Here is a 15,496-nt window from a genome sequence, read left to right on the forward strand (position 1 = left end):
GCTGAAAATCAGCACCTCGATGCTGAAAATCAGCACCTCGACGGTCATTTCCCATGCTCATCTCCTCTCTAGAGAGTGGCTCTAGAGGTGGCATGTCGTCGTCCCTTTCAAGAATCTCCACCTCCGGATTCCTCCTCCCCCGGATTGGGTTTGGATTTCCTCCTACTCCATGGCCGTCAGTAGTCTCTTTCACTTCCGATGTCTCCGGATTGGTCTTCATCTCCAATAGTTTCTTCATCATTTCTTCCATAGCCGCGAACCTCCCTTCCAACCTGTCATTGTTGGTGGAGATTTCCAGGAACTTTCCCTCCAGATCTGTCTTCAGTTGTCCGAACTCGCCTTCTAATACTTCCACCTTCTTTCCGGCCATCTTTCTTCTAACGGATCCCAAAAAATCTTCTTCCGGAAAAGATAAACTTGCTGAAATTTCAGAATTTCAGCCGCCGGTGGTCCCAAATAGATGCTCTGATACCAATTTGATAGGAAATACTTGATTTCAAGTATTTCCTAATCACTTTAGCAACAAATCTCAAAGCGGACTGCTGTCCACAGCAGGAAATCAGCCAAAAACAGTAGAAAAGTAGAGGAAAACTGCAGGAGATGAGGAGAAAACACTTGTATTTTACTAGTAGACAATGAAAATAGCAAAGATACAATTTGTTCTTCAATCCGAGAGGAAGAACAACTCTCCAAAGTTCTCCGGCGAAGCCAAGAGCCCAAGCACACAAACCCTAGATCTCAAAAGAGAATTCAAATTCAAGATGAGGAGCTAATTCCCCCCAGCTCCTAATTATACAAAATTAATCATAAAGGACAATCATAAACTTCCTAAAACAGCCTCTCACGTTCAAAATTTCCCTCCTAAACTCCCCGTCTCAAGCCCACGTGGACTCACGGTTCCGCCCCCTTGCTGCCGTTTCCGCCCAGGCGTCTCGCATAGACACGGACCGGTCCCTGTTGGACCGGTCCAACCGGCTCATCCTGGGCCGGTCTAACAGAAACATGGCCAACATTTGTGTCAAATAAAGGATACACCTTTTATAGCACTAAATAAAAAAGAATAAAGGATATAGAATGAGAAAACTACAAATATTTATGACGATGCTGATTGTGATGGTGATGATTTTTCATTTGAAATTATATACCACAAATTTTTCTTTATCATGGCACTCAAATAACCTCAATTAACGTTGGTTGAGTTAGTCTTAACCATGATCAAGGCAAGCAATGAACCATATATTAATTTAAGTAGTATATTATAGCATATGAAATTGAAACATATTGGTGCTTTTCTAAATTTCCTCATCGCAATTGATCTGTAACTGGCGGTGACAATGCTTCTTTGACCTTATCCTATTATTTTGGAAGGAACTTTACAACCTTCTCAAACTCCCTTTGTCCACATCAATATTTTGATGGGACTGATTGTGTGGATAACTCTTGCTCTTTCACCACATAAGGTCATCAATGACTGTTATCAGGACTGAGGGAGGAGTCTCCAGGTTCTTATGACCCATCATGAGTTTCAATATGTTGGTACACATGAAAGAACCTTGCTGCTTCAAGGCCCGTGGCCAGCCGTGCCGGCTGTGCTAAAGCGAATAAAGGAGCTACTTACTTTTGAAGCCTTTTTGGACTGCATATTCATGCTTCCACAGCACTAGTTACATTGCCATTTGCTGATGTACAGCAAGGAACCTTTGTGTACTGCTGCTTATTCCTGCCTCTCGTCAACATAGGTTTGTTCTGCTGCATTGCTTTGTTGGGGGAGCTTGGTAGGGAATAGTAATGAATAGATTGTAGGTAACATCATTATGATTTCATTGGTAAAAGCCTTGAAGGGCATCAGTTTATTCTCGAAGATTCGAAAGAACACAAAGGTGAAGAAAAGAAGCAAGCAACGAAAAGTGGTAGTATCAAACACTGAAAATTCCAAAAAGGCAGCAGCCCGAAAGAAGGATATATAAGTATATACAAGAAAAGGGACATGATAGTATATACTTGAGCGCGCAAGTAAGTATTTGATATCGAATTTACTTGAGTTCGCAAGTAAACCTAACAATAATCGGTAAAACACGAGAAAAAAATGAAGAAATTATGGTGGAATAACAATCAAACAATAACAAATCTTATAGAAAGCTTAAGCGAAATAAGAACAAAGCAAAGACACAAGAGATCCTCAATTTGAGAGGAGGATCGTCTCTCCCAAATCTCTAGACAAGAGAGTCTAGAGCCCAAGCCGCTAAGAAACCCTAATTGAGAATCAATCAAAACATAATCCTCCCTAATCCTCTCATCCTCTTTAATACAAAAGTTTTCCCTAATCTAATTTCTCTTCCAAGCCCTAGCTGCCCCCTCCTTTTCAATTTGAAATCCCTTGGACAAGTGGGGCCCACCCCTTTGGGCGGAACGGACCAAAGGAGGCGGACTGTTTCCGCCTTATGTACACAAGCAAGGGCCAGCTGGGCCGGTTCAGGATGAACCGGCCTATCATAACAACAACAATACTATAAAATATTGAAGTCCAAAAACTAAGCAGGATGGACTCAGTATGCAAGCACATGCATCGTCCAACAAGTTTAGATATAATCAAGTGCAGTATCATGTGAATTATCTGTAAGAGAAGAATTGGGGCAGCAAAATCTTATCAAGCAGGGTTATGCTTGAAGCATTGTTGCCCAAACAACTGCAAAAAATGGTCTCATCGCTGAAAATAAGCTGCAAGAGAAGTGAAAGGAAATTAGCCTGAGAGGTACCATTCCAATCCTGGCCAAACGAGGTGAAAAATAAAAACAGAAGCCAACATCATTTGGAACCAATTCCACATATCACAGCTAAATAATACATTCTAGGTTTCTAATATGTGTCGAAGGGACCGAGACAACTAATTTAAAAAGAAGATATCTATGGCGTTATCCTAGCGTTTAAATAGTTTCCATTGACTCACATTTAATCTGACCTGCTACTTGATCACACTTTTAAGGTTTGCAGTGTCCTTAGAAGTATTGTTATGAACTCTATTGTTTCTTTCAAACTAAATATTAACAATGATAACACCAACTACCAACAGATAAAGCTTTTGCATCATCTTGTTAGTGTGGTGAAATTTGCTGACTTTTAGAGCCTAGACGATGGATTCTGAAAATAGAGGGGCTATATTGCATTTCGTGAAACATAAGAATCTAATATGCAATTAGCTTCTCTAAAGATGAAGGATTCTGAAAATAGAGGGGCTAAATTGCATCTTGTGAGACATAATAATTTAACATGCAATTAGCTTCTCGAAAATAGAGATCTTAGTTATTGTTGTAAAACAAAAAGCTGAATGCACTTTGCCATCTTGATTTCTTTGTGCTAGCATGTCAATGACTACTGATTTTCATCTTTTATTGGGTTGAGTATTTGAAGGTCCAAAGTGATCAGAAGCTGAGACGTGTTATTAACAATGTGCATTCTATTTAGCTTTATTCTCGCTAAATTTATCTGAAAAAGATCCTTATCCAATTAATTTTTCCAATAGATGTTAAAAATAGTAGCGGATCAGGCTCTAGTCGTTCATCCGTGTCGAAGGAAGAGGACGAAAATATAACCGCCGGGAGCTCTGTTCAATCCTCAAAACAGATGAGTCACAATGATGTTATGCAAGTTAGTGCAGTTCTTCCTGAGGGCTTACCTAACAATGGGACAGATGAAAAACATAACTCCAATCAGAAAAGTCAAGTTTCAAGGGATTATAAAAATTTAGAAGTCAAAGAGGCAAGGGCATTTCTTCCTAGTGGTTTTTTTGACAGAATCGACTCAAATAGTGTTGGCCAAGCTAAACAACTCAGCCAACAATCAGAAAAGCCGGACATAGTGCAACTCAAACAAGTTAAAGAAGCATTACCTGAAGGTTTCTTTGATAACAAGGATGAAGATTTGAGAGCACGTGGCATAGAACCTGTTAAAGTTGATATCGAGTAAGTTTTTTGATAGTGTATTTCTCATATTAAAGTCAATTAAGAAATGGAGAATCCATTAAAACTTGAAAGTATCACTGGGCCATTGATGCCAAATTTGTTGTCCTTATTTTCTTCTTTCTATAGATGTTTTGATTGTAAGTATGATTGTTTTGATATTTTTACTTGGAAGCCTTCCCCTGATGTTGTCGTGGAATTTTGCAGTGATGCATACAAAGAATTCGAGAGAGAAATCCAGGAGGACTTGCAGGAAGTGGATGATCGCTTGGAAGAGGAAGAGGTAAATACTTTTTCTGATTAACCTTTTATGTTCTCATTGGTTTAAAAAAGTTTAAAGAGAGTAAATGAAAATGAAATTGCTAAACTAATTTAATTAATTTTTTTTCTTACCTGTTTGCTTAAGGATAATATATATAAGGGAAATTTACATACATACCACTTTACATTCATAGGGAAATTTACAAACTTAACATATAATGATGAAAGTTTGAGTTTTTGTTTATTATAATAAGACATGCGAGTCATGATTAGTTATTTTTTATTTCCATTTTTCATTAGGGTTAGACAGTATTGTCAGAGCAAAAGTGCATTTGTTCACATTTCTTGATTAAATTCTTGAATTCAATTATCTATTGTTCACTCGTGAGTCACACTATTGACTAGAAAATTTTTTCCCACTTTTTATTGGGACTACTTTGTCAAAATTGGCAAAGAAAAGATACAGTTGTTCCACATTTATTAATTAAATTCAATTGTCCATTGTTTATAATGGAATCAAAAATCAATATAAATATATGATGTGCATTTCACCAACTCTTTCAAACCAAGCATGCACTTAATTTCATCCTTTTATTGTAAATAAAGAGGAATAGGCTTCATAATATAAGACAACTAATATATTTTGTAGCTTTCTTTTTTGTGCAATTTTGAAGTATAGTGATAGTGAAATGAATATAGATATCCAAGAATTTCAATATGAATTTTGATGCAAATAAAATCATTAAGCAAATAAATAAATTTAATAAAATTAGATTTTCAACATATCAAAATTTTATTAAAATCAACAGTAATAATTTAGCCAATTATAAAATATATAGAAGAAGTAGCAAAAAATAAAATTGTCAAAGTAGATAAAAGTAGGCCCTCTTATTAATACAAGGAGATAACTTCTCCTCTAGTCATGTAGTTGCATTTATATCTCATTCTGAAAGGAATTACATTTTTAACTTGCACTCAAATGATGAAAAAATTGAGTGTCAATTCATGCTGCATTTTGAATGAATCACACAAATTATTATCTATGAAAGCATATGATCAATCTCAATCTAAATTTAAATCATTTTAAAATTCCTTCAAAACAACCAAACTTTAACTTTTGGGTTCATTTGAGGCATTTGTAGAAATAATATATATATATATATTAAATTATTAGGAGTATTACTATGTTTTTTGAAAAAAATGAAAAGTAATTCTCTTATGACTACCCTGATTGGAAAACATTCTTTTTATTATAAAACAAAATTGAAAACTTATTTCTTTCTAAAACAGAAAATTGAAAAACTGTCAAACCTTTTTTTAATGAAAACATTTAAGTCAATTAAAATAAATTCATACACACATCATATATAGGACTTAAACTCACGACCTCTTGAACTCAAAACCTCTTAATTGATAGCCTAAATTTCCAACAAACCGACCAAAGTGAGCTGCGTACTGCCAAAGCCTTTGCTTTCAATATCTTAACTGTCGAACGCTTGCAACAATCTTGTCTGCCGGACTTATCACCATCTCCAGAAAGAAGATAACTTCAACAGCAACACGTCACCCACAAAACAGCACATGCCGCATCTTAAAACCATTCCTGTCATGCCCAAAACGGTCCCCAAAACCCGCAACAAACTATATATATATATTAATGAGTAATGCAAAAGAACCACCGCATGACGCAATTATAATTTCTGCCACTTGTATATCTGCAGATTGATGCTGCTGAGGTCAGAGAGGAGATCGAGTCCCTTGAATACAAGTGAGCTTCTCTCTCTAGATTGACTCTTTTAATTTTTTTGGTCAACTTTGAACTTTAAGCCGGTGGGTGTAATGAGTTATGAAGTATGATTTTGGACTCAACCTAATAAATGATATGAACATAAGTCAAATGATCTGATGAGTTAAGTTTGAGTTAGGCTTTGTTTGGGACGACTTTCTTCTAGTAAAAAATTAAAAATTTTATACAATAAAGCTGTTTTAAAAATCAGAAAGAAAGTCATCCCAAATGAAGTTTTTGTCTCATTATATATTTAAAATATAATAAAATTCAATGACTTAAATGTATAAAATTGTCTTATGATATCTGATATCTTATTGTTGCACCTCTAATTTCTTTATTGTCTTCATAATTATATTTAATTTCTTTCTTTTATAATATTTGATCCCCTCATGAATCAACTTAAATTTTCGAATTGAGTTTGAGCTTGTTTTTTATTTTTATTTTTGGGACATTTAGGCCAATTAACACAGACTCACACACATCGCATACACAAGACTTGAACCCAAAGACTCTTAGTCAGTAGCCTAACCTCCCAACCAACAGACCAAGATGAGCTGTATTTGAGCTTAAATTTGATTAATTAATGAAGTCCAAAGTCAAATCACGAGTGGCTCTAGTTTACTCTGACTGGTTGATGCTCTCTAACTGAATAAAAACTCTGACTCTTTGATGCTCAAACTGAATAAAAAATGGGTGTGCAGGGCATATAGGGAGAGAGTGGAAATGGTGAAGAAGAAGCTGTTAGAGGCAAAGGAATCACGCCTTGCCAGACTGCAGAGAAGTCCAGAATTTAAGGCTAAGGACTCCAGCGATGATTCATCAAGTGATGATGAGGTTGATGAAGACTTTTCGGTGGATTGGAGGGCTAAACGATTTTGACTTGTGAGCCTTTGAAATAAATGCCACCTGCTACTTGTTCTTGCCTGAAGGTTGAAGATGGTCCAGATGGATATATATATATATATTATCAGTATTGACTGTGCAGCTCAAATTTCATTGACTGTTTTGGCCTCTCTTATTTTTAAGAACTTTAGAGTCTACAGTCAGTATAAAATTTATTGAATAATCATGATGACGTGAAGATTTTTAACAGTACACAGTGAAAAAAAAAAAAGATTCAATAAAGGCTTGATATTGTTATTGGATTTTGAAGCTGGTGTTGTAATGATATATCAAAATTTTTCAGGATTTTGATATACAGAATGAGTTAGAAGAGAATTAAATTTATTTTGAGGATAATATAATTTAAAATTTTGACTTGCCTGGTTTGAAATAAATGCTACCTGCTACCTGTTTATGCCTGAAGGATGAAGATATGCATAACAATGGCACTTCTGTAAAGCATTATTTTGTTCTTTACTAATTAGCCCTTAATGATATATTATTAGATCTTAGATCTCATATATTTGTTGTTTAGATATTTTCTAATAGAAAAATAAAATAAATTTCTTGTGTTGTTATTAGTTCAATGCTATTTTATTTCTTGTTAAATTCTTTGGAAGCAAACAGAGCTATGAGTAATTAGTGCCTTGATAAATTGGTGCTTATCAGTATGTCATTGGGGCTTACATTGGGAGTTTAGGTTTTGAATCATGGCTTTGTTTGAGATAATTTTTATTTATTATTTAATAGTTTTTTAAAGAAATTTTTGGACTAAAAAGTTGCTTGCGAAAGTAGTAAGAAAACTGTCTCAAATGAAGCCTAAGAAAAAAATTATTACGTGTGGAGTGTCAGGATTCCAATCTGTGAAGACATTTTGATTTTTTTCTCTCTTGTACTCAGGGTGTGTACAAGAGGGAAAATTCAAATGTCTTCACGTGATTGGAGTACAGACTAAAAATTACGTTTGGACTTTGCATGTAATAGTTTCTTCTAAAATGATAAGTATTTGAGATATTGTATATGAGTGTGTGAGTATGATTATTATTTTTTAAAGTAGTTTTTTAATATAAAAATTAAAAATTTTGTATTAAAAAATTGCTTTAAAAAGCAGCTAGAAAGCCAACAAATGAATTGACAAAGCTATTAAATTAAAACAAATATAAATAATTCCCACATGCTATATAGGACATGAATATTTAATTCCTTAAAGATTTGGATCACTTATTATAAGTAATTTTCAAAGAATGCATGCAATGTAGCAGTGGATAAATAAATGAGAATTATGACTTTTCAAATTAAATAGCTATTATTCACTTACATGAATGTATATATTTTAAATTGAATGAAATTATATATAATAATAAAATAAAGATGAGAGAAAAGAAGATCATTCAAAAATAATTTTTTATATTTTTTTAATGGAAGAAAAATGTGAATGTAAATAAGTCAACTCTCATCTATCTTATTTATATGAGAGAAAGAGATTTTCTTAAAAGTATGAAAATAAAGAACAAGAAGAAGAGAAGAAGCTCCTTCTAAAATTTATAAAAAATAGCATTCTCATCATCTACAGCTAGAAGGCCTAATATACGAGAAATTATTTTGTGCCGAAGCCTGACGTAGAACGCCGTCCATAGACCAACCAGAATGCGTCACGTCAGCGATACCGAGCGAGCAGTACCGAGCCGTGGTGCCGAACAAAGGGGTGACGTGATGCATTCTAGTTGGTCTCCGAATGACATTCAGTGCCCGCACAGAATAATTAATCCTAATATACTAGTTGAAAGAAAATCATTAACAATATTTTTCAAAAAGATAAAAAGATCATAATACAACAACTACTATAACTTCTTAAAAAATATTAATTTTTCATTTAATAATTCTGTAGTTATTTTGATGATTTTGTGAATAGCTACACGTGCCTCAAACAACTCAAAGATCATTATAAATTCAAGGATCACTTAGAAGAACTTTATTTAAGAAAAAAATTTCTTTAAAAATTGGGTGATGAAGCACAAATTAATAAAGATAAAATTAGTATAAAAAAAAAACATTTTAGAAATAGCTTTCATAATATTTGTGAAATAAGAGTCTATTTGAGATTTTTTTTAAGTATTCATCTAGCTAATATCATATTTTTATTCGGCTATAATTTTATTGGTAATTTTTAAAAAAATTTATATGAATGTACAGTAATTTTTTACAATTAGGACTACTACTGTAATAAATTATCAATGCATCAACGACTCAATGTGTAATTTTATTTGGTTGCATGTCACTTCACACATGCATGTAATTTTAATGTTTTTCATAAACAAGTTTATGAAAGGTATTACATAAATTATAAATATTATAGGCCAAATATGATCCATCGAGCAACGTCACACGACTGTGGTCCTCTGACCATCATTGAATAATTAAGTATTATAGGCCCAACAATTCCCCCAGCCACCGTTGCTTGGCTAATGTCCTTTGACCTTCAAATTCTGACTATGTTTCTCAGACAATAGTTGCCCGACTACGATCATTTAATCATCACTGTCTCATTATGTTTCTCAAATCACTATTTCCTAATTACAATCCTTTGACCTCCAAACATTGTGTCACGACTATGGTCATTTGATCTCCATATTCCAGCTATGGCCCTCTAAGCCACACCATACCAAATTAGGAAAAAAAATAATGGACATCGGGATTTAATGTGGAAAAACTCAAATAAGAGAAAAACCACGGAGTCTTACCATACCAAGAAATGCACTATAAAAATTGGGAGAAATAAATACATATCTCATTTCTCTCTCACTCTCTCCTTGTTTCTCTTCTCACATACATAGTTCTTAATGTCTACACCTAGGAAATATAAGAGAAAGCAGGTTATAACCCCCAAGCGACGCAACCCTTTAGAAAACGAGAAAAAAAACCCTCCAGTCCCGCTCGTAGTGATACGGTGCCAGTTTAGAACGCTGCGGCGCTTGAACCACTGTCTTGATCCGCTGCAGAGCTCAAACTAGTAGTGTTGTGGCGCTCAAACTCCGTCTTGGCAGTCTGCACTTCATTAATTAGTGATGGGGCCCTCAGGAACACAATGCTGGGGCGCTGAGGTACACTACGCTAGGGCGTTGTACGGAAAAAAAAAATTCAAGGTAAACCCCCGCATCCCCAGCAAGCACAATAAACTTGAGATTCGAGGCAACAAAACATTCCAATTGATCAACAAAATCAGATTCCATACATAACACTATTGACTTTCACTCCCCTTCTTCATGTGCTCTTGCTAGTTGTAAGCTTTCTCATTTCATTGCTAATAAAAACCGGGTTAATTTACCTCTTTTATCCTGATCAAAACTATTAATATTATGCTGAAATTGAATATGACACTATTTTTGGAAAGGTTTATCTAGGCCTAGATTTAAAAACTTTATCTATGCTTATTAACTTTGATAATGGGACAATTTCTTGGAGGAAGTATATTTGGCATAAACGTTTTGTTATTAGATAATCTTCTTATTCTTGGCTTGTTAAGGTTGGGGATTTAAAACTACGGCAACTCTGATCTCTTATGATATCTCTGTGTAATCTCGGTGCACTTTTTGTGATGATAGTTTTGAAAACACCTCCATCTCTACTTTGAATGCGACTGACATACTCAAGAATTTGGTTCCTCAAGTTTCTACTTTTTTTATTGGACCAAATCTTTCTCAAAATTTTTAGTATATTGCTGAAATACAATTTCACTAAAAGACAAAAAAAAAAAAATTGGCATTTCTATCTATTTGTTGTGTGGTTTATTTTGCGTGGAAAGAAAGAAATGAGAGGAGATTTAGAAGCCGCATCAATTGCTAAAGTTTTTGAGTTTGGACTAAGATGAAGGGGGATTCTCTCATTTTTGCCTTTTTGGCCTATGGATGGCCATTTTGCAACCTTGGACAACACTACAGTTCTGAATCAAAGAAATCTCGATTTACTCATAATATTTTGTAGTCCTTAACTTATAAAACAAGGTAAAATTTTTAAAATGTCTTTTATTTACCCACTCTTAAATGATGTCTTTGTAGGAATATTTTTATTTGTTAATTATAAGTAAGCATATTTATTTTAGTGTAAAAATTATATTATGATAAAGATATTTCTTTATAAATAAATATATTTCTTTAACTTTAATTAAGCATTCGAAAATTTACAGTGTTAAAATGAGAGCTTAACATCTTAGCATTACACTAAAATGTAACAAAAAGCAAAAAAAAACTTTAGGAGACAAGAGAATTGTTATTTGGAAAATCTTTATAGGGGAAAAATCACTGAGCATAATCCAATTGTAATAATCCATTATAAAATATGAGATACAATAAAAAAACCTACATTCCTAACAATTTGAAGAAAAATATATTATTTTGGGAATAATTAATTGATTCCTATAAGATGGATTATAAAATTTAATAAAACAAATAAATAAATAAATAAATAAACTTTTCAACACATAAAAGTGGGACCAAAAAAACAAATAAAACATAAAGGTTTCAATACTTTATTTCTTCAACAACTTCCATTACATTCAACACACCTCTCTCACTAAAAAGAGGCTCATTACAACATCACCATCATAAAAATCATTAAATATCATATTCAAGCATAATAAATCTATTTTATCCAAATTTTTATCCTTAAATACAATCATTTTTCCCAATAATATGACATAAAATAAAGTAAAATAATACCCTTCATTTTCCCATGAAAATAATTTTATAATTACACCTTATGCCACATCCCCCTCCTCTGTATTTCAGGATAAAAATGTTTGGGAAGAATAGCATTATTCAATTGCAAGTAAAAAAAAAAAACTCACAATATATATATATTTAACACCTAATATTTTATATTCATTTCTTCAACACTTTAATATTTAATAATATTATTATTATATTTTTTATTTCTTCAACAACTTCCATTACATCCAACACACCTCTCTCACTAAAAAGAGGCTCATTACAACATCACCATCATAAAAATAATTAAATATCATATTCAGCATAATAAATCTATTTTATCCAAATTTTTATCCTTAAATACAATCATTTTTACCAATAATATGACATAAAATAAATTAAAATAATACCCTTCATTTTCCCATGAAAATAATTTTATAATTACACCTTATGCCACATCCCCCTCATCTGTATTTCAGGATAAAAATGTTTGGGAAGAATAGCATTATTCAATTGCAATTAAAAAAAAAAACTCACAATATATATATTTAACACCTAATATTTTATATTCATTTATTCAACACTTTAATATTTAATAATATTATTATTATATTTAAATATTAAAGTGAAATATATAAATAAATATAAAATTTTAGATTTTAAAAATATATTATGGCGCTAAGGGAACAGGGTAGCTATCAATACAATCAGACCAAGCTCCTTCTTCCTCCTTCCCCTTCACATCTCTCAGAGACCTCCAAACAGCACTGTTACACTTAAATCCGCTTCCCAATCCCAATTGCCAGATCCGATCCTTCTTCCTCACCCTCCCCTTCGCCTCTGTGTAGCCCAACTCATACCAGACGGAGCTGCTCGACGTGTTGCCGAACCTATGCAGAGCCATTCTCGACGCCTCCACCTCCTGCTCCGTCAGCCCCAAGCTCCTTTGCACGCCGTCCACCACCGCCTTGCCTCCCGCGTGCACGCAGAAGTGCTCGAAAGCGCGCCGAAACTGGGGCACATAGGAGGACGAGCCGGCGAGCTTTTTGTTCTTGGGAAGGAAGTAGGAGGCTAAAAATCGGAGCTTTTCGTCCCAGGGGAGGACGAGGAGGCCGAGGCGGGTGAGGTGGAGCTTTAAGGCGACGGCGGAGAATTCCATGACTTGTTTGGAGAGGGAGATGCCGAGATTGCCGTCGGAGTCTTCGACTTGGTAGAGGCAGCGGTAGGAGGAGTCGTGGGCGCCGGTGTGGGTGCGGAGGGCGTGGAGGAGTTCGTATTTGGGATGGGGGAGGGAGCGGCGGCGGTGGGAGGTGGGGGAGGAGAGGAGGACGGCGGCGCCGCCCATACGGAAGAGGCAGTTGGAGACGAGCATGGAGCGTTCGCGACCCATGTACCAGGCGGGGGAGGTGATGATCTCGGTGGAGACGATGAGGGCCAGGCCGGCGCTCGGGTTCGCCTGCGTCGATGAATATTTATAATTAACGCATGAGAAAAAAAAAAGGAAAAAATTTGAGCTGAAATATTTTAATACAAAATACATCAAAATAATATAAAATAAATAATTTTTTTTTTTTCAAAGAACTTAAATCGGTTTAAGGGCAACATATAAAAAATTATCAAATTTATTTTTAGATTAATGCATATGAAGAATTATTAGTATTATAATTTTTTTAAAGTAAATCTAATAACTTTAATATTGTTTTGATTATAATTTATATGAGAATATTATGATATAATTTTTATTAAAAAATGAATATATTAATGTTATAATATAAATAATCGTCAACTATATAAAAATTAATTTGCTCATTTAATTCTTTATGAAATTATTTAAATCAATATTGAAAAATTCAAATAATTAAAAATTAGACTTTAAGCTAATTGAAAATATTTTTATTTTTCATAAAAAAGTCAGTGAAACATTTTAGCCCTTATAGAAAAAGCAATTAAATCTAAATTTTTATGTCTTAAATAATATACAAATATAGAAAAATAATTTAAATTATGCACATAACTCCTCCTAAAGCATAAAATTTCTTTATTTCTTATATAATGATTATGTGGCTTAAAAAAATGCTTACAAATAAAGCTTAAGACAGTCATGTCATTCCAATTTCCAAATTCCAATGCTATCTTATCCACCGACATTGATAGATCACAAGATATGTACTTAAAATGATTATGTTAGGACTTAAATGCAAATTTGTATTAAAAATGTCAATAATTAAAAAAATTATTATGTGCGTGTATCATACTATTCGGAGATCAATCAGAACAATTCTGTTTGATCTGCGGATGTTGTCCGGTGTCTGCATAGAATAATTTTTTCAATAAATATCCGGAGGCCAACTAGAACAGTTTTGAATGATTTGAAGAGAATAATTTTTCTAATAAATGGAGCATAAAAGAGAAAATTTTGATATTAATAAAAAAATTATATTTCAGTACAAAATGAGAATGTTTAGTGAGATATGTGCTGAAAATGATAAAATTACGATCCCTAAAATGTAAATTATGTTAAAAATGTAAATAAATGGATACTTAAAGAGAAATATTTGTAAAAAATATAAAACTAAAATTATATTTTAGTACAAAATAAGTTTGCACTATCTTATAGTATAACATAATTATATTACTGTTATTATTTAAATATATTGCATTTTTTTCTAAATATTTTACTTTTTCAAATTTGAATAAAATTTTTTTATGCATTAAAGAAAGAAATTTGAAGAATTAAAGCCATATATGTTAAACATAAATAAATATATATATTATATATTTCGCCACCTGGAAAAGGTCCTTAGCGAGTCCAACTGAGATGGGCCCACAGCTGCATCCCATGCCAGAAAGATTGAAGCTCTTCACAGTGCTTCTAAGCTTATAACGGTTAACGACCATGGCGGTAAGGGAAGGCATAGGGAAGAAGCTATTGCAGTTTATGATCAGTATATCTATCTCCGTCGGATCGACGCCGGTCTTTCGCAGCACGTCGTCGACGGCGGAGAAGATAACGAGCTCCGCCTCATCGCGAGAGCCGGCGAGAGTCGGCACGGGGACGGGTTCAATATAATGGGCGGAGACGGGGAGGGCAGTCTCCTCTCCGAGACCGGACTTCTCGAGCACTCGAAGCATGAATAGACCGAGTTCGTCGCCGAGGATGAGGCGGCCGTGCTCTTCGAAGGAGGCGAAGGGGACGCGGCAGTGCCCGGGGGGCTTGAAGCAGGAGAAGTCAAGGAGGTAGACACGGCGGCGGCGGTGGAAGAGGAGGAAGGAGGCGAGGAGGAACGCGGCAAAGGTTAGGAGGAAGAGGATGGGGGAGGAGTTGGGAGGGCTGGAGGGGGAAGTTATGAGCTTTACGAAGCTGAGCTTGCTTTCCTCCATTGTTGAGTGCTTAGTTGGGAGTATGGAGCTCGGTTGTTGTGGGAATTGAGTGGAGTGTGAGGTATTTATAGAAAAAGAGAAAGAGAAAGAAAGAGATTGATGGAATAATATAAATATTATTGTAGATGGATAGAGAGAGTTGGATATGCATAATTTAAGCATGTTATTGCATTTTATAATGTTTAATTTTATTTTATTTTTATTAAATTGAATAATTTGTTTTGTAAAATTTTTTTACTAATAAATAAGATAAGAATTTTCATATATATCATTAACTTTTTATGTATTAACATGTATAATATTTAAAATTTTTTATGTTTATTTATATATCATTTAGTATATATATATATATATGATAAATTTATTTTATTTGGAGTATTTATTGGCTTAAAAAGTAAGAGAAGAAATGATAGATTTGAATATTTTAGTAAATTTGAAGAATTGAAGAAATAAATAGTGAGGATATGAGGTTGATGAAATTGAGTGGACTTTCTTCCATTGATTAAAGTAGTTGGGAGTGTAGG

The 15,496-nt window shown here is 33.8% G+C and overlaps 2 protein-coding genes across 2 annotated transcripts in view; one reads left to right on the top strand and one right to left on the bottom strand.

Annotated features, from left to right (window-relative positions):
• LOC110097995 (zinc finger protein 830) overlaps positions 1-7,070 on the top strand; it is a 43,969-nt gene extending 36,899 nt beyond the window's left edge. Inside the window, exons 4-7 of the mRNA XM_020824687.2 lie at positions 3,521-3,959; positions 4,164-4,239; positions 5,939-5,985; positions 6,708-7,070. Coding sequence (XP_020680346.1) covers positions 3,521-3,959; positions 4,164-4,239; positions 5,939-5,985; positions 6,708-6,885 — 740 coding nt within the window. The 3' untranslated portion in view covers positions 6,886-7,070. The remainder of the gene's footprint in view (positions 1-3,520; positions 3,960-4,163; positions 4,240-5,938; positions 5,986-6,707) is intronic.
• A 4,942-nt stretch (positions 7,071-12,012) lies between these two features.
• LOC110097994 (3-ketoacyl-CoA synthase 6) lies at positions 12,013-14,986 on the bottom strand. Its single transcript, XM_020824685.2, has 2 exons — positions 14,379-14,986; positions 12,013-13,047 (listed from the first exon to the last, which is right to left on the bottom strand). Exons 1-2 carry the CDS (start codon positions 14,970-14,972, stop codon positions 12,262-12,264), a joined length of 1,380 nt encoding a protein of 459 aa, XP_020680344.1. The 5' UTR covers positions 14,973-14,986; the 3' UTR covers positions 12,013-12,261.
• Positions 14,987-15,496: the final 510 nt, after the last annotated feature.

This window comes from Dendrobium catenatum, unplaced genomic scaffold (assembly GCF_001605985.2).
Source record: "Dendrobium catenatum unplaced genomic scaffold, ASM160598v2 fragScaff_scaffold_576, whole genome shotgun sequence".
NCBI classification, from domain to species: Eukaryota; Viridiplantae; Streptophyta; class Magnoliopsida; order Asparagales; family Orchidaceae; genus Dendrobium; species Dendrobium catenatum.